Source organism: Myodes glareolus, chromosome 22 (genome assembly GCF_982192425.1).
Source record: "Myodes glareolus chromosome 22, mMyoGla1.1, whole genome shotgun sequence".
NCBI lineage: Eukaryota > Metazoa > Chordata > Mammalia > Rodentia > Cricetidae > Myodes > Myodes glareolus.
In genome coordinates this window covers 51,509,371-51,532,779 of record NC_142047.1, presented here as the reverse complement: position 1 = coordinate 51,532,779, position 23,409 = coordinate 51,509,371, and the positions used below count along the sequence as shown (strand labels likewise).

The window sequence follows — 23,409 nt, the reverse complement described above, 5'->3', positions numbered from 1 at the left end:
CTCTCCCAGCAGCACCTTCTCAACACACACACCTTAGGAAAGGAAGCTGGGGCTTTAGTAGCCTCTGAGCACCACTGGATGAACAGGGCCAGGAGGAAGGAAAAGTGAACTTGCAGGAATAAGTAAAGGAAGCGCTGAACATGTCCATTTAATAACACTTAAAATAAATAATTGTTTAAAAACAGCTGGGAGAGCTGCACTGGGCAGAACCAGGGCTCTGGGGTAGCATAGAGCCGGCCCCTCATCTCCCCGCCTGTCACTGTTGCTAGAGGTCCAAGGAGAGTAAGCCGGTTCCTTCAGGAACCCCACCTTTTGAGATGGTTTCACTCTGTAGCCCTGGATTCCCTGAAACTCATTGTGTAGACCAGGCTCTCTGAGAACTCGAGGCCACCTTCCAGCCTCTGTGGAGGGCTGGGACTCCAGCTGTGCCCGATACCACACCCAGTTCTCTTTGGAAACAGGCTTAGCTAAAAAAAAGTCACTGGGAATGATCCTTCCAGACAGGGGCCTGCCTGACCCCTCCAGTCCTGAGACCAGCAGCCTGCAGCTGGGCACGGGTCAGAGATCACTGGGCAAGCCTGGGTACGGCCTCTGCTGCACTTCTGAGTCAATAAATAAGCAATAAATACACATAAATAGAAGGGTATCTTCTGTGGGGGTGCCTGGGACGTCTGCCCGGAAGAAGCCTGGTGCACCATGGTGGGGGCCTCAGCAGAAGTCATCACTGTGCAGACCTGGGAAGAACACAGGTGCAACCCACAGGCACTCGGATGAACTCAGTGTGGAAGGCGAAGGATCCTGGTGTAGGGTCTGAGGCACCGTCTTGAGAGCAGGGCTGCCGCCGCAGCACCAGCAGACTCTGCAGCAGCTGCACAGAGTTCAGGGCGGCTGTCTCCCGGCCCGTCTTGGCGTTGATGCAGCCACGACACAGACATTCTGCCACCGCCAGCTTTTGTGGGTAGCGGTTCTGGTCTGTGTCAATGCTGTGGGGACAGGAGCAGTGAGAATACTCAGCTCTGGTCCTACCGAGAACTAATCTGAGCTCTCACAAGCAGCGCAGTGGGCACAGCATCCCTTCCCCGCCCCTTGGAGCTCCACCCTCTTGCGGCTGCACCACTTTCTCTGGAATGGGCAATCTGGGAGTTCAGGATTCAAACGCCACAGACAGAAAGGCACAGGCACCGAGAATTGGAATTCAGTTGGTGCTCAATCAATGGTGGTGCCTACATTTAACCTATGGCCTTTGAGAACAGAGAACCAGGGCCTTTAATGGGGGCCCTGGTCTCACCTGGTCCAAGCGACAGCTTCTCAGGGGAATGTGTCTTTAGAGGTTGGGGGGGGCACACCTATTGAACAGGTGAGAAACTAAGGCTCCAGAGTGGGAATAAAGTCACCCTCCCGTCCCACCCGTGGGGACCCCGATCAACCTCACCGATATTTCCATGGTGAGATGGAGCGCTGGTGGGTGTCAGCTTCCAGCACCTCCTCTGGCCGCAGCACGGGGCACTGTGTTCCAGCTAGTCTTTCATGCTGTCTCCTGTGGCCCGTGGCCTCCAGAGTGGACACCAGGGCCACAGGGAGGGCCTGCTCCCACCTGGCACTTCGGGTTAGCAGGTGTGGGGGAGCCTGGCCACGAGACAGCTCCTCAGCAGAGTAGCACCTCAGGGTCCCATGCCTTCGGAGATTCCCCTGGAACGGGGGGTCTTGGTGGGTCATCCCAGAAGGCAACCAGGCTAGAAGCAGGAGACGCTGGGGAACAGGCAGGTGTATGGTTAGGGGTAGCCCAGAGAACACCCCATTTCCTCCAAAGCTTGCTGGTTCTCATGGAAAAGATGGGGTTTAGACTTTTCTTCTGTAAGTGGGGAAATCAGCTTCGCTAAAGGCATCTCAGTGCACCTAGGCTCAGAGAGAAGCCCCCATCATCCACCCTTCTGGGATAGGCTGTCCTTAGGAGGCTGGGAAAGGTGCCAGGCTCACCATCATAGTGCCAATGACAGTAGCCATGGCAGCAGACATGGAGCGGCCTCACACCTGGCGATGGTCCCAGTGCTGCACCTGGTGGAGACCGGCTGTGTGCTTCTTTATACCTGGGGCCACACCTGGGGAAACTCCGGCACTCTGCTTCCTCCTCTGGGTCTGTCCCTTTCATCACGCAGTTGTCCAGGTAGGTCCTGAGAACAGCCGCTGGGCCCAGCTCTGCCACGCCCGCTACGTCACAGGCGCTTAGGATCCTTTTCAAGGCAACCTCTCTACCCAAAGCGCCCCTACCCAGTGGAATGCCCGTGAAAAGCCAGGGACCCATGGGGCATAAGGGTTTCAGCCGAGCTGCTCTAAGCAGCTTGCTGCTCTGAGTTGTGCCAGTTTTTGCTGTTCGCGGTTGGCACTGGGGTCTTACATATTACTTCCTGCTGTGGGTCCTTGAGGCTGAGTCTCTGGACCTGTGGATGGGCACTGAGGCTATGCTTCTTGCCTACAGTGGTCACCATGAGCCCCTTCCCTGTACGGGCAGGAGAGATGATAGCTGGGGATTGCCCTTAGGTCTTAGTGAGGGTCCTACAGGTTTTTAATTTTTTTAAAAACTTTTATGAGGATGAGTGTTTTGTCTATGTGTGCGCCTGGTACCCATGGAGGCCAGAAGAGGGCCTTGGATCTCCTGGAACTGGAGTTACGGCTGGTTATGAACCACCACATGGGTGCTGGGAACAGAACCTGGGATCTTCTGTAAGATCAGCCAATGTTTTTAACTGCCGAGTCTTCTCTCCAGCCTCTCTCCTACAGTTTTATCCAAGATAAAAATTCTGGGGCGGGGAAGGTCAGCCCATCGGAAAAGAGTGCAGTTATCGAAGGAGCCACCGGAAGCGCCCCCTCCCCCACTGAATCCTGTATAACACAGCTGGTGCGGGTGAGCTGGGTCCTGTGGGTGCTTTTATCTGAAAAGAGGACAGGTGGGAGCCAGATCTTGGGATGTTTTGAATGCCTAAGGTTTGGCTGTCATTCTGGGAAGGCCTCTACCCTGGGGCCCCTTGGGGATCGGGCCACCTCTGAAGCAGAAGGGCCTGTCTGGCCTGGTTTTTGCGAGAGTTGAGAATGTCCAGCTGTGGGCGGGGCCAGGGAGTGTAGTCACAGATCCTTCTTCAGCCCCCACACTCAGAAGGAGCCTCTCAACCCGAGGGCAGGAGCCATGCTTCAACCTCAGAGCTGGGGCAGCACATCGGGTGCCCCGGGAATGACATCCCAAAAGGATGAAGGGACAGCTCTGCTCACCGACTCCACAGGCCACCATGAGGGCAGTGCTGTGCTGCCAGCCGCCTGGGGTCCTCTGAGTCACTGGAGGCTGACTGACTGTTGCTGTCACCAGATCCACAGAGCACCAGGCTGCTGGTGTGTTCCCAGGGCCTCTCAGAATCTGGTCTGGATACAGTCCCTCCCCTCACAGAGGACAATGGCGGAAGGGAGCTGAGACGGTCTAAGTGCCCTCAAGGAAGCCCCTGAAATGAAGCTATGGCTGAGATGTTTGGTGCAGAGCCCAGTCGTGGTACCTCCCTCGGCTGACCTGCTGACCTCCAGTTTCTTCCTGGCACATACATATGCCCACCAACGTGCATGTAAACATGTCAGCTGTAGCTGCCGGACTCCAGGGCCTTGGAGAAGATCCTGGTGGACATGGGTGGGATTTCCCAGGCTACGTTTTTTCTGCCTAACCAATGGGCACCCTGACATGATTCCCATGACCCTTTTGCATTGTCAGTTTGTGAGTCACAAGACACAGGTGGGAGGGAGGTAAAGGTGAGGGAAGAGTTGGGTCAGCTACATCCTGGAAGAGAGGGCTGGGCCTGTAGATTCCAGCCTCTTCTTGGGTCGGGATCTTTCTGTATACGGTCTGTCTAACAGCACCCAATGTCCTGGGAAGAGCAGGAGAAGGAAAGCTAGGGAAGGACGTGTGTGTGTGGGGGGGGCATCAGAGGGAAGGGCCCACTTCAGACTGCCCCACTCTAGATCAGTCCTTTCCCCCACCAGTGCTACCTCTCCCAGAGAGGAGCAGGGGCCACAGGTCTCGGCCATTGTCGAGGCGGGGCCCAGTGGGAAGGAGTTCACCGATACCTTCACCTTTCACCTGTTCCACCTTGTACCCCAGGACAGGAACAAGAACAATGGCTTTGGAGACATGTTCAACTATGGCCCTGTTTTCATTCTTCAAGGAGCTTCAGCTTTCCCCGCTTCCCAGGCAGGGAAACTGAGGCCCAGGACGGCAACAATTTATCCCAGGCTGTACAGCAAATGTGCCAGCAGAGCTGGATTTTAGCCAGGATCAGCCTGCTCAGTGTCTGGTGTATTGAAGAACATTCTATAGCTGCTCCTACTTCTGGCACAGGTGGATTCCAAAGACAGGGAGAGCATTGGGGTCTTTGGGTGGAGCCCAGGGTCTCAGGAGGCAAACAGGCCCACGTGCCTGTCAGGTACTAGCCTGTGGCTTCATAGAAGCTGGCCCAGATACTCTCAAAGATGAGACTGTTCTACTTCCTCTGCCAGGTCCTAAGACTGGGATCTGTGTGTTCTATCATTTTTCAGATGGAGCCCAGCAGAGCTGACCAGGCCTCCTTCCTTGGCTTACAGCAGCTCCTTACTGATCCCATACTTGTGGCTGGCTGCTGTCCTGAGTCCAGCTAATCCCACGCACAGATTCGATCCATTCTGCCCAGCCCTTGAAATGCAGGACACTCCTGGGCCAGGACGGCAGCAGCATACTGGCCTCTGAGCACCCACGTTCCATGGGTGTACTGAGATAACAGCAGGACATCTGGTGTCAAGTGTGGTCCCAGACGATGTCCTGTAACCTTTGACCTCAGTGCCCACCTGTCTTCCCACTCAAAGCCTGCTTTGGATTTTTTACCCACTAGTGGCTGGGTGGGTAGTCTGAAGGATCTGAATGCAGCTCTTCTGGTAGACACTGCCTAAGGCTCTATGAGGGAGGATGTAGGGAGTGGGGTGTAGGGGTCAGAACACATACTACTGTTGGAGGCAGAAGGTAGGTAGCCTTGCTCCTGAGGTTCATTCATAAGTCCCAGGTTAGGCAAGAATGGAAAAGCACCCAAGAGGAAGGATGCCGAACAGCCTGCCCTGCTTGGGCAGGCCCGCCTGCCCACATCATGCTTCAGTGGCCCCTACACAGATCCTGCCCTGGCTGTCTGGGTCAGGTAAAAGCGGGAAGCCTGGAGATCTCAGGTTTGGTTGTTGTTGGTCTATTTAGGGTTGCTAGGTGAGGTTGTATCTCTCCTGGGCCTGGGGTCCAGTCAACAGCAAGGCTGACTCTTCCTCTGACCCACAGTAGCAAGGCTATTGGGAATGTTTATACTGGACTTCCCTGGGTGAAAATCAGAGCTTGGGGACAGCTTAGCTGGTAGAGCTTCCCTTGCCAAGAGGAAGGATCAGAGTTCAAGTCTCAGAACCCATGTAAAACGCTGCTTGTGCTGGGGAGGTAGATAGGTAGATCCCAAGACTAGAGAGGCCAGCCAGTCTAGTTTAATTGGTGGCCTCCAGGCCAGAGAGACCCTGTCACCAAGGAGGTGGAAGGCATTACTCAGACACCTGAGGTTGTCCTCTGGCCTCCTTTGAACTTGGGGGCTTTAGGGCATGGTACTTCCTGGAAGGTGGTGATAGAAGAGATAAGGTGGGGCTGCCACAAGACCAGGAACATTGCCTGGGAAGGCACTGTGGCGCTGGCCTCTCTGGAGCTGTCTGCACTGGGTAGGCCTTATTAAAGGACTCTCATGGAGAGTAGTAAATGCATCGAGGACATCGGAGTGTCCTTGTCTAGGCTTTGCATATCCTGGACCTGAACACATGCCTGGGTCAGGGCCAGGCGATATGTTCAAATCAAGAGTGACAAATGACTTTATAGCTGGGGTCAGCCTCGCCAGTGAATAGATACCTATTCACTCCAAGAGAGGTCAACCACAAGAGCTGGGCTGTTTTTCGTTTAACATAGGATGGGAAAACTGAGGCTTAACGCTCCAGGGCTTGGAGATTCAAGCAATCTGTGCTGGCTGGCTTGCTATTAGATAATACTCTTGTATATTGTAGATTTGTCACTTGTATTAGTTTAATAAATGCTGATTGGCCAGTAGCCAGGCAGGAAGTATGGGCAGGGAGACCAAATTAAGAGAATTCTGGGAAGAGGAAAGACAGAGAGTCAGGCACTAGTAAGATGCAGAGGATGCAAGATGAGATTGCCTTACTGAGTAAAGGTACCAAGGCACATGGCTAAACACAGACAAGAATTATGGGTTAAGTTGTAAGAGTTAAACAATAATAAGCCTGAGCAGTAGGCCCTACAGTTTATAATGATTATAAGCCTCTGTATGTTTCTTTGGGACTGATTGGCTGCGGGACCAGGCATGATTCCATCTACACTGGCTCCTGGCGGGTGACAGACACCATCTGCTCCAGGGCTCAGGGCTCAGGGCTCAGCTGGAGTGCTTGGTCCATTTTGAGCTAAAGCATGGATGCCCAGTGGGGAGGAAGTCCAGGCCCATGCAGACACCACCAGGACCAGAAAGTGCTTATCAAAATATTTTATTTTAGGAGATCGCTCAAAAAAGACCCTCCACATTGGACAGACACCCCAACAATACCCTTGGCCTTATTTTTTTTGTCTTTTGTTTTTTTTCTTTTAATCAACTAAAACAATTTGATGCTTAAAATAAAAGACAGGAAATGTTTCCCAATCAGACTTTAGGCAAGAATATATATATATATATGTATATATATACTTCTGATCCAGGGGAGAGGAGGGATGGTGCTGCCTGTGGTCCAGGAAATATTCGGCTTTCCTGTTCCCAGAAAGGAGACTCTGCTGGAAACACGCAGCCAGGAAGCCACCTGGGGGAAATGAGGACGGAGGCAGAAGAGTGTGAGTCCAGTCCCTGCGAGCCTGAAGCTCTTAAGTTATTCAGAGCTGGTGCTCCCTGTCTCAGTGCTGACCTGTCCGTCTGTCTGTCTGTCCGTGGAGACTCTATTCTTGAAGGAGCTGGTTCAGTTTGGTGGGAAGGTTGGGATTCAGCGTCATCTTCATCTTGTATGTGGCTTCTTTTCCAGCTGAGAAACTTTTTTTTTCTTTTTTAATTTTTAAAAAGAATCACAGCCAAAATAAGACATTAACTGGAAAATCCAAAATGGCTGCGCTTACCCTATTTTTATAAAACATTTAAGAGTCTACTCCAGGGAGTGAGCTGGGCCTACTACACTTTCCCAGGGATCTTGGCCCGCTTGCGAGCGATGGCATCCTCGACAGCCTTGAGCTGTTTAAGGAGTTCCTCTCGCCGTGACAATGTGCTGGCCTTCCCTGACTTGGTGCCTGCAGCAGCAGTGTCTGTGGCTTTGCCGGGCACACTGGTGACCTTGCTGGAGCTCTTAGACTGGGGTGACAGTGGACGCTTCCTGTAGGGTTGAAAAGATGTGAGGAAGGAGATGAGAAAGAGCACACCCTGGGGTGAGCACCCAGGGCTCCCCACTTCCTCTGTCTGGGCTAGCCCACAGCCTCTTCAAGTCACCCTACTATATCACCACTATAAGGCCATCCTGAGACTCAGTCTCCCTTTTTAGGGCCTTTCAACAAGGTGGGATTGAGCAGTGTGCTAAGGTTGAGCCTGAGGGTTCTTAAGAGGAGTGGGTTGGGACTGCTCTGTCTCTTGTCTGTTTGTTCTTCCCAGTCTCCCAGGTCTTCCACACTGTTAAAGGCTATGGCCTGTCCTGGATAAGAGCAGGGACTTACCTGTCTGCTGGGGCAGCAGGGGCTTTAGCGTTTTGGCCTCTCTGCCTCTCTGGCTTTGGGGAGCCCATTCTTCCCCCTGATTTCCGGTCCCGAGAACCTGGCCAACAGGGTAGAGAGTGAAACCATTGTTTTGTATTTGGGGTCACCAGAGGACCCAGGTCCAAAGTGTCAAGGTGGCCAGGTGTGGTTTGCTATAATCTTAGCACTGGGAAGTAGAGGAAGGAAGATCAGGTGTTGAATGTTGTCCTTGGTTACATAGTAAGTTTAAGGTCAGCCTGGGCATTCCACGAGGTCCGTTAAAAAAGTCACAATGTCAGGATGGCTGGCACATTTCTCCATATGTGTGCATGTGTGTGTTTGTATAAACAAAAACCAGAAGCTGGGCGGTAGTGGCATACACCTTTAATCTCAGGAGACAGAGGCAGGTGGATCTCTGTAAGTTCGAGGCCAGCCTAGCCAGAGCGAGTTTCTGGACAGCTAGGGCTGTTACACAGAGAAACCCTGTCTCGAAAAACCAAAAGGAAAAAAAAAAGCTGAACAAGCCAATAACAGCACCCCTCCACAGCCTCTGTATCAGCTCTGCTCACAAGGTTCTAGTCATTTCTTCCTTCCATGATAACAGCAATGTGGAAGTGTAAGCCAAACAAACCTTTTCCTCCCCAAGTTGCTTTTGGTCATGGTGTTTCATCACAGCAATAGTAACCCCAATAAGACTTTGGGTGTTAGAACTTCCCCAGAAAGAACCAACACACGCTTGTTGCCCTTGACTTTTGCTTTTAATGCTGTCTCATGTAGCCCAGGATGGCTTGGTACTCTGTGTAGCTAAAAGATGACCTTAAACTTCTAATTCTTCTGCCTGCACCCCTCAAGTGCTGAGATTACAGACGCACACACTGTATCATTATATGATGCTGGGGAACAAATGATTCAAGCCCTCTACTAACACGCCCCCACCCTCATTCCTGTCCTTGTTTGTACTGGAAGGGTTGTTCACCATGAACAAGTTTTGCACTGCATGTCACATACAAAGGCTTATTATCAGTAACTTTTTATGGTGCTGGGTCAAACATGGGTCTTGTGCTCTACCACTGAGCTACATTCCCATACTATTATTTAAAATAAAGATTTGAAAACTTTCTCATCACCAGGTGGTAGTGGTGCACGCCTTTAATCCCAGCACTCAGGAGACAGAAGCAGATGGATCTCTGTGTCTCTGTAAGTTTGAGGCCACACCGTTCTACAAAGAGTTCCAGCCAGCACACAACAGTTTCACAGCTTTTGTCAGTTTTGGCTCGAAAAACCAAAAAACGAAAAACAAAATAAAACAACAAAACAAAACCCAAACCAAACCAAACCAAACCAAACCACTTTCTCATCATGCACAGTGGTATACAACTATAATACTAGCACTTCGGAGGCTGAAGCAGGAGGATCATGAGTTTCATAAGCCTGGTCTACTGAGCTTATCTAAAAGTGAAATGCAACTCTAGCTACAGTCTCCAGCGCTATGGAGCTCTCAGGCGCTCCAGTATTCACAACAGATGCACTCTCAAGGCCCTGCAGGTGGGCCTTCTGGCTCATCTGACCCCATGGTATGTCTCACGCCCTGGACCTGGGAGGCTCACCTCGGTCTGGGGACAAGTTGGCCTTCTTGGCTGGAGGGCTCTGCCGGTCTTTGTCTGATGGCTCATAGCGCTTCCGGCTTCCTTTATCAGCCGCCTGAAACAGCACAGTACTGTAAGGGTGGTAGGGCCTGGGTGGTCATTAGGCAAGGAAGAGGGTGGTGGTCGATCTGTTGTCACTGGAGAATGGGTCTTTGCTCCCATGGTTCTTCTTTTGGCCCTGCCCGCCCTCCTAAGCCCCACCAATAAAGCAGTTCTGTGGTCCTTGTGACCATGTGATGGGATCCTTTGTGCTGTATAGGGAAACGCCATGAAGGACCCCAACATGTCAGGCCTTGGCTCTTTCAGACATGTGTGGAGCTTTGATGAGAGAACCCAGGCTTGCCTGCCTGCTGTCTCAGGACTGGCACATGAACTATTAATGCTGAGGTGCTAACCTCTGGACTGTGCTGGTGCATGTTTGAGACACCTGGGCCTCTCTCAGCTCGGGGCAGGTGGAACCCAGCAGCAGGCCCAGGTGACCACTACTGCCTGTCCCCTTGGTCTCACCTTATTCAGCAGGGTCAGCTTTATCTCCTTGTGGGCAACAAAGGAGCCCTGCTGGGGCTGCCCAGGGGTTGCCTGCTGAGGTGTCGCTGCCTGCTGGGAGGACTTCCCACCTGCTGGAGCTTTAGAGGACTTGGGTGGCTGCGTGGATGGATCTCGTTTTCGCTTTTCCTCTCTTACTCCGTCTTCTTTCTTAGATTTCCCTGTTAACAACAAACCCTCAGTTCCTGTGCACACGAACAGTGAAACAGTCTGTTTAAAGCTCACCCCTGATCCTACACCCCCAGGGCAAGGCCCTGCATACCTCTCTCTTTCTTGGTCTGGGCAGGGGTGGGGGATCGAGAGCTGGCTGAGGATACAGGACTCGCCAGGTCTGCATACATGTCCTCTGAGTCCACACTGTGCACTGAGCTGCTACTTGAGGTGGCGCTGGACACCGAGGAGACGCTGCTCACACTCAGAGACCTAGACACAAAAACACAGCTGTGCCCTTCAGCCCCATGTTGACTGCAAAATGGCTGGGCTACAGGCTGATGACAGGGGGATGTCTCTATGGCTTGTCTTTACCCAATTTCCTTCCATGTCTATGGAATACACATCAAGAGCAAGAGATCTCAGGGGCCTTTCAGAGGTACTATACAATGAAGGGGGACGCTGTGTCATGAGCTGAGGTCTCTACTTAATAAACTGGGTGACATTATTCTGGTAAGGGAAATGTGACCGAGCCCTTTCCTATGGTGATAAGGACATACTTTTAAGCAAGTTGATGGTGCACAACAGCTACAATCCATAATCCCAGTAATTGGAGGGGCTGAGGCAGATCTCTGTGGGTTTCAGAATAGCCAGGGCTCGATAGTGAGACCCTATCTTAATACTTCAAAAGCAGTACAAAAGGTGCGACGGCAGCTGGCAGTTGTGCTGGAGCACCTACAGTCCCAGCTTCCTGGGAAAACTGATTAAGCCCAGCAGTTCAAGCTTATCTGGCAACACAGGGAGTCTCTCAACCCAAAACCAAAACCCTGGAGCTCAGGGTAGAGCACTTGAGCAAAATGCAAGGTTCCATCCAGGTTTCCACCTTTAGTACCACACCAAAAAATTTTGGATGACAGTAAATTAAACAAGTAGTGGTAACCGGGTGGTGGTGGCGCATGCCCTCAATCCCAGCTCTCAGGAGGCAGAGGCAGGTGGATCTTTGTAACTTTGAGGTCAGTCTGGTCTACAAAGCAAGTTCCAGGACAGCCATGGAGGTTACAGAGGGAAACCCTGTCTCAAAAAACTAAAAAAGTAGTGACACTTTCACTGTCAGGGACAGCAAACATAGGGCGGGGCGGCTGGGGGGTGGGGTGGGACGGAGAGAGTAGATGACGGTTCTGTTTTTTGGGACAGTGCAGCGTATAACACCACCAATCAGCTCTTCCTAAGGTCATCACAGAATAGAGGAACAGAGGCAGGAAAAAGACAGAAGAGTCAAGCATTTCTTAGCTTTAAAAACACACAAACCACTCAGTGGTTAAGAGCACTGGCTGTTCTTCCAGAAGACCTGGGTTCAATTCCCAGTACCCACACGGCAGCTCTCAAATGTCTGTAACTTCAGTTTCAGGATACCTGACACCCTCATACAGATATACATGTAGGCAAAATGTACATAATTAAATGCACACTAATGTATATAAATTAAAAAATAACCAAACAAAAATCCCATAGGTCTTTCAAACAGTCCAGACACTGAACAGACACTGAAGCCTTGGACAAGTGCTTAAAGCCCTGATGCCTGAGAATGGAGGGAAAATGGCAACAAGATTCCAAGAACACCAAGCTGCTTCCATCTTCTAAACCCTTCCTGGTCTACTTTAAGGCTCCTCCCAAATGCCTAGGGATTAGCAGGCCCAGAGAACACTCAGTCTATTCTCGGGAAAAGTGTGGAGAGATCCTGGGGCTGGCCTCACTTTGTCCAGTTGGGTTGTACCAGTCTAGGCCTCTTCTCCTAGGGTTAGATGCTCTTGTGCGAAGGGAGGCTATACTCACTCTGAGTATATGTCCTTGAACAATGAAGAGTCCCTAACATGGCTGGTGAGGCAAAAAAGATCAGCAGGGAGTAGGGACCAAGCAACTGACCTGGATCGGGAACTGGAGCCACTGTAGCTGCTGCCACTGCCGCTACCACTGCCACTGAGCGTCCGCCTGCAACACAAGTAGCACAGTTCACTCCAGGGGCAGCCCTTGCTAAGGCAGAGCCTTCCTGCACACCAGGCTGGTCATGGGCCTGAGATATGTTTCAGCTTGGGCTACTGTTTCCTGATGCTTCCCTGGTGATGCATCTGCCTCCTAGGCTCCAGGTTTCATTAGCATCTACTCCCAGGCAGCACCAAGCATTAGCATCTACTCCCAGGCAGCACCAAGGACAAAGAGAACTGTACCAGGATTACCATAAACTCACAAGCTCACCTCCTTGGGGGAGTCCTGGTTTGCCGCTCCTTCCTTCTGGCTTCTCGGAGATCTCCTGGTTTGGCAGGCTCAGGGGCAGGAGCAGTAGTTTTGGTGGCCTGTGGTAGGGCTGGGGGTGGGGCTGGTTTCTTTACTGACTTCTCCCTGTGAGGCAGAGGCACAAGGTCAAGGCAGGATAGGACTAGGGTCCCTGCTCAATGCACCCATATCTCAGGGCTCTGCAGTTCGGACATGGCACACAAGTGCCAAGGTCCATGCCACAGGGACCCAAGTCTAGGTGCTGAGCCCGTGCTTCCGCCCACCTCCTGGGAGCCTTCTCTGTCGCCCTTTGGAGGCTGCTTCACCTCTAGTCCAAGCATGGGATGGGAAGAGATAGTGGAAGAGGCTGGAAGCCTTGGAGACCCCACCGAGGTGGAGCACCATAGCGACCTGAGGGGGCTCAGGACTCACCCTGCTTTCCCGGGAGGCGGGGCCGGCTCCCCCTTGGTTCTGACTGGAGGTCTGTGTGGGGAAGGTGTGGGAGACGGGGATGGGGACGAGGAGAAGGACCGGGACCTGGGGAACAAAGAGAGTGTGAGGAGGAGTCTCACTGGCTGGAGCTGGCCCACCCCTAGGAAATGGTCCTGATCCACGGAGAACTTAGGCTTAAGCTCAGCTGCTTCATCATCTGATAAAACACACTTTCAGGAGGAAACGGAAGGGCAGCGTGCAGTCTCAGGAAGGAGTGAGTGCTGTGTGCAGGACTAGGTGCTTGTACCCAAGAGAGGGTATGTGGTTCTGCTTTAGCCAGGGGCCAATGGGTAAACATGTCTCTGGCTAAAGTGTGGGGTCTGAGACACCTAGTAGCTGGGAGGTGGCAGAACTGGTGAGGGTCCCAAACACTTTGCTGGCAGGTAAAGGCACAGGCACAGAGGTCCCCAAACAGTGACAGCATCACATAAAAAGGGAGTGTATAGTTGGGAGGAGATTATGACCAGATGATTTCCACACAAGTATCAGGTGTCAGCAGGGTAGACAAAGAGCCTGGGAAAGGGAGCTGGGTCTAGGCGGAGTTTCCAGGATGGAGCTGACAGTGACGTCACACTTCTTCCGTCAAGAGGATGAAAGGAACTGGGTTGGCCCATATTGCCTACTCAAAACCATCACACAGGATGCCTATTACTTCTAGCTGAATGGTGCAAGCAGTGGGTAAGGTTTTTACAGCTCTTCATGCTCCCATATTCAAAGGAAGGTGCCCAAGAATTCACTTTTGTGGCCTTGCACTTACTTCCTCACCTTGTGGGAACCAGGAAAAGTGCATCCCAGGGCCCCTCTAAGACACTTTGGTCCCGAGGCAGTCTGCCAGACTGCTCTCCCCTCTCAGCCTATCCTCCTGAGTGCAGCTTTGCGAGGGGCTACTACAGATGAACTTCAAAAAGGACAGCTGCAGAGCCCCTAGGTGGGGACTCCATTCTAGGTCTCTAGGGAGGCTAAGGTACTGAGAAAGGCACACATCCTGTGGGAAATACCTAAGAAGTTTATGGTCAATAGTGAGATGATGATGAAGCTTCCGAGCAATTGATAGGATGGTGGAGCACCCCACTAGCAGCTCCCTGAAATGCCACCTCATACTTCCTGGGTAGATCTACAAGACCCTCCCGTGTTCTGCCTGCAATGGGACCCACTCAACTCCCTGCTTTCTGTGCTGGAGTTACCAGGAAGGGTCAGAAACACCTGCAAAGTGAAACCCGGAGTTCTTTCCCTCTCTACTCTGTTCCAGCTGCTGCCTTGATCCAAGTGTCCCAACCTCAGGGCATGGATAGGCACAGAGCTTTCTTCCCTGATACCTTCTGCCATACTGTCAGCTGCTTGCTCAGAGTAAAGATCACACATACAACCTTTTCTATATAAAGTTCAAAATTTCCAAAGGCTCACTGTATTCTCTACCTCTCTAGTCTCATATTTTATACAGTACCCATATGACCTTTATCTATGTCTCAGAGGCTCCCATTGGTTTTCCCTGCTCTCCCCACCCTGAGGCCCACGGCCACCTCTCTCTGCTGCATACCTCCCTCCATGCTGACACTTGCAGAGGGAACCTGTCAATGTTTGCACTCTGTGGTTTATGCCAGCACACCTATGGATGGCCTCCACACACCTCATCCTGGTTGTCTGCTTCTTCAAGAGTCTCAATGTCCACAAAAATAGGTCCACATGCAATTTATTTCACACCCCACAATAGTATTAGTGAGCATCAGATGAGACAGCCTTAGCAGCTCTCAGAACTGCTTTCTAATCCCCTCTATCATCACCTCTAAAGCAACACCAGTCGGATGGGATCGCACACTTCTTTATTCCCAACACTCTGGAGGCAGAGACAGGTGGGAGTTTGAAGCCAGCCTGGCCTAATACATAGCAAGTTCCAGGCTAGCTAGGGCTACACAGTGAAACCCTGCCCTATAAAAGAGAATAATATAAAAATTTCCTTAAAACAAACAAACAAACAAACAAACAAACTCAAGACCATATGCCAGGAAGGGGAACATTGCAAGGGACACCAGATTACACTAAGGGAAGACAAAACATTTTATTCCCACAAAGATACCTAGAGATAATATGTCTCAAAGCAGAGGACTGCCAGTCTTCATGTGCACCAATTAACAACTAGGATTAAGATAATTCCATCTACCCACATACCCTACTAGCTTTACTGAATGCCATGCCAAAGTTTTGACCTTTCTCAAGAGCTTATGGTGATGACAGTGCAGGGAGGGTCCACAATGGAGCATCAGCTCAGTTCAGGGCTGGACCACTGAGCACTTCTCTGCCCCTCAAGCCATTCTGTTTCTGTGGGGGCAGGTCAAGCTGAATGCACAGTGTTATGTGCTGATAGGATTTGTCTAAAGCTCTGGAAGCATCTATTTTCAATGGGGAAAATTCAACAAAAGCTTGCTTGACCTTCCTAGGCTTTCTAGGACGATGGAAGCACTGCATATTCACACCCGGACTCAACAGAGACCATATAGATGCAGGTCCTGTGTCCAGTACCTGCAGCGTATGCTGACTGGCGACTCAGCCCAAACGGCTTCTCAGTGTGCAGCTTACCAAAACCATTTTGGAAGCAGGTATCCAGGAATCCTGCCATGTTTTACAGAGACAAACAGGACCACTTGATCTGTCCAGAATGTCTGTCCTCACTGTACCTGCTAGGAGTTCAGCAGGCTGGGACATACCTGGACCGGCTTCCTGAGAACGAGCTGTGTCTGGAAGAGCGGCTGGAATAGGAGCTGTAGGACGAAGATCGGGACCGGGACCGGGATGAGCCAGAGCCAGAGTAAGATGAAGACCGTGAAGATGACCTGTGGGCCAATGGACAGAGTAGGGGCAGTGAAGAGGCGACCTTCACTACTGCCCACTGGGCTGTGCTGAGCCACCACTCCTTTAGTGCAGAGTCACAGCATGGCTACAGAGACATGAGTACATTCACAAAACCATGTATAGCAACCCAGTAAGAAAAGATGATCATGAGATCCCTACAGACACTCTGTAGCACCATCACTCCACAGTGGAATGTTGTAGAGCCCGGGATGGGGGTGTGTTGGGCATACCCATGGTTACTGGGTAACCCAGAGACTAGTTTCAGTGTTGGACTCAGCCAGAGTGAGTTTTCAAGCTGAATCTACTATTCACGTGGTTGTGTTCCTGGCTCCTATTAGCACCTCAGGTTTCTCCTAGACTCCACCTGGAACTCCTTCCTCAGGCAGGGAGACACAGCTCTTATCACCCACCACTCACTTCACCATGCATTCACACTAGAGCTCAGAGTTATAAAGGCAAATTCTCTGAGAAGCTGGAAGTCAACAGAGTATGCAGTTCCTCTGTCAGCAACTTAGTGCCTTTTCCACAGGATCTGAATGTATGACTCCAGTAGCCAGTCACAGTAGTGTCTATACCATTCTGGGTCACTCATTCTACTTACTCTTATATGTTCTGGGGGATGTGACCACCTAATACCCTACTGTCTTGTCCTTGAGCAGTGACCACACACATGGAAACTGGCGCCAGTGCGTATCCACAAGCCACTTGTCTCGACAGGTCCCTGGAGGTACCTGGAGGAATTGGAAGCAGAAGCTGATGAGGCAGAGGTTTTGCGACGCCTCCGTGCCCGGCTTGGGGAGACTGACACACCAAGTTTCTTCTTGGGAGACTTGGATCGGCGCCAAGGGTCCTTCCACTCATCGGCTCGCTTCACCTGTGGCCCCACAGAGGCGGTCTCCTTCTTTGGTGGCTCAGCTTGACGGCTGGAATCATAGAGAAGATCTCAATCCTCGGGCTGCCACCCTCCCCCAGCAATGCTGCTTTGAGAAAGAGACGGGAAAGCCAGAACACTCAGTGACAGTTTATTTTGGGGATACCTGAAGAAAGCATCAGATGAAGAGGTAACACAGCGCACCTTCTAATCTCAGTTTCCTCCAGAAATGGTCTTAATCTTAGCCATTTTTTTTTTTTTTTCTGGGAGCATCCCCATTTTCTTTTAAGTCTAACTGCAAGTACTTTCAGGGTTGCCATCACTTATTTCTATCTTTCTGACTGTACTGTCAAACAGAGATGGAATCCACCTGGTTCAAACATGCTTATTTCTAGTGTTGGCACAAAGAAGGTATGCAGTACTCATGAAACTAAAGCAACAAAAATAACTATGTTTTCAAATGCTCGTTAACTAAAAAAGTTGCATCTATGCATTACATTTTCCTTACATTTAAAGAGTCTGGTTCAGCTGCAGACAGGGAACTTCGTGATTAGCGCACGGAAAGATGACCATCCCAGGCTCCCTTCCCTAACAGCACTGCCTCAAGTGCTCAAGAGAGGCTAGAGAAAAGCGCATCAAGTAAGGCTGCTGCACTACCACCATGGAAATAAAAACCCTGCCTATTTATATTTTCAGAGATACTATTTAGTCACCTGCCAATGGCAGGTACCAGTACCATTTCCTGGTGAGGGCCTAGGTGAGAGCAATACCCAGTGCTGAAGCCTATCCCATAAGACATGTGATACCCAGATTGTGCTGCTGTTATCTCAGCCCCAACCCAAAAGCTAAGGCCCCTGGTATATCTGGTGTTATCTATAAAGAAATACAGGAAGGAGAACTTATCAACCTGTCATCGGCCACTGGATCGAGGCTTTCATCTTTATACTTCCTAAATATTCTCATTCTAAAAACTAAGATGAGGGGCTGGAGAGACTGTAAGTAGTTAAGAACATCAGCTGCTTATAATCCCAGCATTAGTGGCTCGCAACTGTAAATCCAGTTCTAGGGTATTTGACACCCTCTTCTGGCTGCTATGACCACTGCACACCATGTAGTGCACAGACATAAATGCAGGTAAATTACCATACACATAAAATACAATTATAAAACAAACAAAAAATCCAAACTAAGAGGAAACAGACACCAGGGTCACTAGCTTCTCCACAGGTCATCTGCCCAGTGCAGCCTTCCCACACAGAAAGGAAACAGGAGGAATAACCTGGTAAGTGTGGAGTTCCCTTTTCTTTTTCTTTTTTTAAAAATATTTGTTTTTATTTATTATGTATACAATATTCTGTCTGTGTGTATGCCTGCAGGCCAGAAGAGGGCACCAGACCCCATTACAGATGGTTGTGAGCCACCATGTGGTTGCTGGGAATTGAACTCAGGACCTTTGGAAGAGCAGGCAATGCTCTTAATCGCTGAGCCATCTCTCCAGCCCCTGGAGTTCCTTTTTCATTAGATGCAACTGAGTACTGAAATCCTCTCTGTAGCAAGAGGATTTCACTACCTCTAGAGATAAGACACTGGGTCCCAATGAGGATAGGTAGGTACCCAGCAGTTGAAGGACAGTGCTGTGGATAGACCTTAATCTCATCCCTGTAGTGCAAGCATCTGAACCTAGGTATTAGTGGTACCATCTTTATTTAAGTTGGCTGACTCAAGGCTTTCCAAGGAGGAGGGCTGTCCATCATGTCCATGTGTGAGAGAGTGGCAATAGGGCACCCAACTTTAGACGTTATTCCAGTGACTCTGTGATCTGGTATTTGTTTTATAGCAATAACGTAAAACTTCCTTTAAAAGGTATTTAAGAGGTTAGAGATTTAGCTTAGTGGTAGAGTGCCTTCCTAGCATGTGTGTACCAAGAGTTCAATCACCAAGAAAGAAAATAAAGATATTGGAAGTTTAAAAAGTCAAAGTATGTAGGTAAATAATAGGTGGTAATCTGAACTACAAGTATGGGGAAGGATGTGGGTTGGGTGGGGGCTTTTGATCCTCAGTCAGAGCTACAGATAATCAAGGTCAAATGAGAGGCTATATGGATGAACCCGTGGGAAATGCTAACGGCTTCAGACAGGGGTATCTAACATAAGCCCCGTATTTAGTGGTGGGTCTTTGGGAGGAATGATTGCATGAACCATCATTAAAGAATTCATTACCAAATTCACCCAAGAAAATGCTCATGTAACATTTAGAGAAAAAAGCTACAACACTTACATGCCCACCACTGCCAACAAGTTTGGCAACAGAGAACATGTATGATCATCAAGCTCATGCATGACGATAGCCAAGCTGTTGAGCTGACAGACTAACACTACCCTGTTGGCACATAAGCTGCACTCTGAGCAGTGAGGGTCCACGCCTAGAGCCTGCAGGAGTAACATATGCTGTATCTTTGTTTCCCAAAACACCCCGAGAAAACTGTGTTGAACCCTCTTCTTAGTGGGACATAACCACCGAGCTACCCCATCAGACCTAGAAAGTCAGGCAGAACACAAAACTGCAGGAGACTACACCTCTCCACAGGTGCCCCCAAAGCCCACTCACTGTGTGTGGCCTGTTTCGGGGCTGTAGTACGCATCAAAGGGAGAAATGCTGATCAGGCACTACAGCAGGAAGCTGCTAGACATGGACAAATTTGCCATTTACAGATATTTCTAAAGTGGGGAAAAAAATAGGGGCACAGGTGATCTCTGACCTTGACCTTCTGTGCAGCTGCAGCACCCTCTTACCTCCCTGCAGCACAGTCGCACATTCAAGGCTACCGGAGCCTCTGCAGGGCAAGGGTCAGCTGTGCAGCCCCAGTCAATGCTGAGGCTGGCAGCACACGGGCCAAGGGTGGCACAAGGAAGTAAACTGCCGATGAGCAAAGTAGCCACCCCACGTGTCTGGGAACTCCAACCTGGACAGCTGCCAAGTCTGGGGTCAAAGAATAAAGAGCAATAGATGGAAAGTCACTTCTAAAATCAGGAGGGTTAAACATCCAATAAAGACAGGAAGAGGGAACTCACAGCATGTGGGTTCTTCCCTTCATTCTTCCCTCCTGCCTCAATCTGCCAACACCCACGGAGCATGTACTCTGTCTTATCTCCGAGGAAACTGTACAGATTTCCCCAGGACTGTCCCATCTGGTCACAGTGTATACACTGTGCCCTCATCTCAGTGGATGGTACCCACCACATCTCTTCATACCCACATCTCATGTGAGCAGCTAATGTTTTCTACCACACATGGATGACTTCTACTGGCTAAAAAACCTCTGAGCTCAGCAATTCCTTCTTCCCTCTGGAAGGGCCTCAGGAGTAGAAGTCCTAGGTATTCTCTACCCTGGTTTACCATTACTTCTTATGGTATGGCCCTCTTCCCAAAGTTGCCATTTGTTGTCTGGTCTTCTCTTCTAGTCTCACATATATAACACCAGACACTAGGAATGTAAATATTTCCTACTGACATTTCTCCACCCTATGGCCTAAAAACACAGAAGGCCAACACATGCCAATTAAATGGAACACCAACAAAACCCAGAGCAGGCAGGCATGGTGACACATGCCTTTAATCCCAGCATTCTGGAGACAGGTGGAGAATCAAGGCTACTCTGGTTTACATACCTAGTTCCAAGACATTCAGAGCTATACAGTGAAACACTACCTCAAAAAACAAAAACAAACAAACAAAAAAGCCACCATCACCACCACCACAACAAAAACCAACCAAACAAAAATACAAGAGCAAAATCCTGTCTGTGTGCTTCACTTAGTTCAAATTACTGATGAACTGACCAAACCGGAAGATCCAAGTCCAGTCCTGAACTCCAAGTGCTGGACTGGAGCACGGCTTTCCCACAATCCAACGTTTCGACTTAGAATTTGAAATTGTACTTGACCATACTCATGAACCAGTGAACCCAGAGACACAGAATTGGAAACCATGATAGCAAAGGTAGTCTAATCCAAACCCATGTGTTCTGGGATGGGTAGAAAGAATGACAAAGTAGCCAGGCACAGTGGCACAAGCCTGGAGTTCCCTAAGTTGTGAGGCAGGAAGGACCCTAAGTTCAAGGCTGAGCTACATAGAGAAAGAAAAAATAGAAATAAAGTCATTTGTATTGTTTCAAGTGGTTGGCAAGCCTAAAATGTATGCTGATGTTTACAATGTTATTCACACTGCCTTTGACTCTTTATCTCACTTTTCCACTCCCCAACCCCGCTGTCTTGCAGAAAATACAGAAGATCCACCCTGATGTGACAGCACCACGGACTGAGGAGCCAGGAAAAATGGAGAAAGCGGCTTGTTTGGAAAATGGTCTGACAGGTCTTCAGTTACTAGATGACCCTGAAGCTCCTCCTACAAGTAACCAAGAAGAAGGAAAAAAAAAATCCATATTCACACACAAAAGTGCACACAAATGTTCACATCTACAACTGTCAAAAAGGATCAGCAACCCAATGTTGGACAACAATCCAAGGAAAAGCAACTGAGGCACAACCATAGTGATTTCTGCAAATACAATTTAAGGAGGGGGGACTAGACTAAAGCCCACAGTGAACGGCTCTACACACACCAAGTCCTACACAGGCAGGCTGGTCCAGGAAAGCAAGGAGCTGTTGCCACAGGGCAAGATGCTCTGATAGGAGAACTGGGGTGTCTACCTTGGTGGCTGTGGGGACCGGGGCTTCGGCTTCTCCTTGTCCTTCTCCCGGTCTTTGTCCCTGTCCCGGTCTCGATGCTGCCGGTCCTTCTCATCTCGCTTGGCTCGCTCTCTCTCCCACTCCTCTTTCCTCCGCTGCCGCTCCTTGTCCCGCTCACGCTCCCGTTCTCGCTCACGCTCCCTCTGCCTGCGCTCACGCTCTCGGTCACGCTCCCGTTCCCGCTCCCGTTCTCGTTGTCTGTTCTCTCGCTCTCGTTCCCTCTCCCGTTCCTGGGTTAAAAATCCAAATATAGATGCCAAATTACACACCATTTGTTAGAAGTGCAGAGAAAACAGGGAGCAGGCAAGAGGATGCTCTCAGGAGGCCATTTAATTCCCAAGTTTTTCCTTAAAACAAGTTCGCTGTGCCTGACAGCAAAGACCTGCCACTAGGAGACTAAGGCAAGAGGATCTTAAACTCAAGGCAAGCCTGGGTCAAGTGAGAGCCTATCTGAAAGCCACTGACCTAGTATGTCGAAAGGTTTAATTCCTAATACCACAAGATACATAGATACGTGCACAAGAAAATACATGTTAAAAACAGGAATGCATACAACTGAAGAGTGAAGTTACCCCCAACCAAATAAATCCAGAACTTTGCCAACACCAGCCTGGTATGAACTCTGTACTACAAGCCCTTCCATGGCGACCAGCTCATTCTTAGGATGGCGGTCTCAATGGTTATCCACGTGGGCAGGCCCACAGCACAGTAACAGTTCTTAACGAACAATGTCTTATAGAAAGTGTGTACACCCCCTAATGCAATGGCCTGCCAGTGACTTGTTTCCCTGCTTTAATAGTCAACATAAAAACCTAAGAAGTAGTTCAATCACAGCACAGCTGACAGGCTCTGGGCCTTTGGAGACCTCAGGAGACACCGTGCATACTCCTGTGCCATTCTTACCACCTGTGCCACTAGACGCAACAGAGAACAGGTACTTGTACCCTGTATCCTACCTCCAGGAGGAAGCTTTAAGGTTATGGTTCTCTGATATGGAGTGGGCTCTTAGGGATGCCATCTGTTTGGTGCTGTGACAGTTCAGGGCTGGCATATAACTTATATAAGTTATGTGTGACAGCACATAACTGCTCAAGGGCTCCTAATAAGCCTTTCCTAGAGCAGACTTTCCAAGCAGGCTGACTGTGAAGATGGAACGGGCACTCTGCAGCACAGGTCTTTATACACACTAGGTTCTTAGGAATATTCACCACAGCAATACGGCAAGGCCAGTCAGAGGCACATCCTGAACCAGCAGGCTAGATGAGCAAGAATGGCGCTACAAGTGAGGACTTTACTCAGGAGATTTCCAAGAGGGACACACTCACGAGGGTGATAGTCTCCTGAAAACTGGCACTGATATCTTACAAGCAAATCTTACAAAACCACGGCAAAAACAATAAATCCAAGAAAGGCCACCAGATGTCAGACTATCACAAACTTAGCCCGTGGCTCCCTACATGACCAACATGGTCTCAAATTCAGGACTGCGGCATCATACATTTTGTTACCCAGGAAATATACCACAGGAAGGATTCACTGCCGTCAGATGAGGAAGCACACATCATTGCTTGTATGGCTAAGGCAGGAAGATTATGAATTTGAGGCTAGCCTAAGGTACATAGTTAGACCCCATCTAAGGAGGAGGAGAGTTTTAACATGTGGGTCATACTTACGCGATAGTTATGATATGGTTCTGCTTCTGTATACTGCACCCTGAAATTCTCGTATTGTCCACCACGCCAAAAACGCTCTATCTCATAGTCATAATAAGGATCTGCATAAGGCTCAAGTCTGTAAAACAGAGCCCAAAAGAAGGAAATCATATCATTTAAGAATGCCACAGCAAAAATTCTACATAAAAGACAAGCCAACAGAAGCCAACCCCACATGATGAAAACAAAACACCATGACCAAGTGGTATCTACAGCTAAGAACACAAGGCTGTCAGCATCAGGACACCCACCATCACTGTAAGTATACGCCAATCTGGGGAGAAAAAGCCCCGTGATCCTCCACAGGTGAAGACAAAGACAAATCTTCTGTATCCAA

General features: G+C 49.8%; 2 protein-coding genes across 5 annotated transcripts in view; both read right to left on the bottom strand.

Moving 5' to 3' along the window:
* Positions 1-342: 342 nt before the first annotated feature.
* On the bottom strand, positions 343-1,885 carry Il17c (interleukin 17C). The gene is made up of 2 exons (XM_085681549.2): positions 1,433-1,885; positions 343-983 (listed from the first exon to the last, which is right to left on the bottom strand). The coding sequence occupies exons 1-2, from the start codon at positions 1,714-1,716 to the stop codon at positions 722-724; spliced, it is 546 nt and encodes a 181-aa protein (XP_085537675.2). The 5' UTR covers positions 1,717-1,885; the 3' UTR covers positions 343-721.
* A 4,672-nt stretch (positions 1,886-6,557) lies between these two features.
* Zc3h18 (zinc finger CCCH-type containing 18) overlaps positions 6,558-23,409 on the bottom strand; it is a 39,755-nt gene continuing 22,903 nt past the window's right edge. For 3 of the 4 annotated variants that reach the window (XM_048437446.3, XM_048437448.3, XM_085681838.2), the window contains 12 exons: positions 23,034-23,151; positions 21,322-21,590; positions 16,473-16,664; positions 15,597-15,722; positions 12,835-12,939; positions 12,385-12,528; positions 12,055-12,120; positions 10,244-10,404; positions 9,943-10,142; positions 9,397-9,490; positions 7,772-7,868; positions 6,558-7,437 (listed from right to left, as the gene is read on the bottom strand). In XM_048437446.3, the coding sequence (XP_048293403.2) occupies positions 7,239-7,437; positions 7,772-7,868; positions 9,397-9,490; positions 9,943-10,142; positions 10,244-10,404; positions 12,055-12,120; positions 12,385-12,528; positions 12,835-12,939; positions 15,597-15,722; positions 16,473-16,664; positions 21,322-21,590; positions 23,034-23,151 (1,771 nt within the window). In that variant the 3' untranslated portion in view covers positions 6,558-7,238. The remainder of the gene's footprint in view (positions 7,438-7,771; positions 7,869-9,396; positions 9,491-9,942; positions 10,143-10,243; positions 10,405-12,054; positions 12,121-12,384; positions 12,529-12,834; positions 12,940-15,596; positions 15,723-16,472; positions 16,665-21,321; positions 21,591-23,033; positions 23,152-23,409) is intronic. The other variant, XM_085681839.2, reaches the window with a different exon arrangement.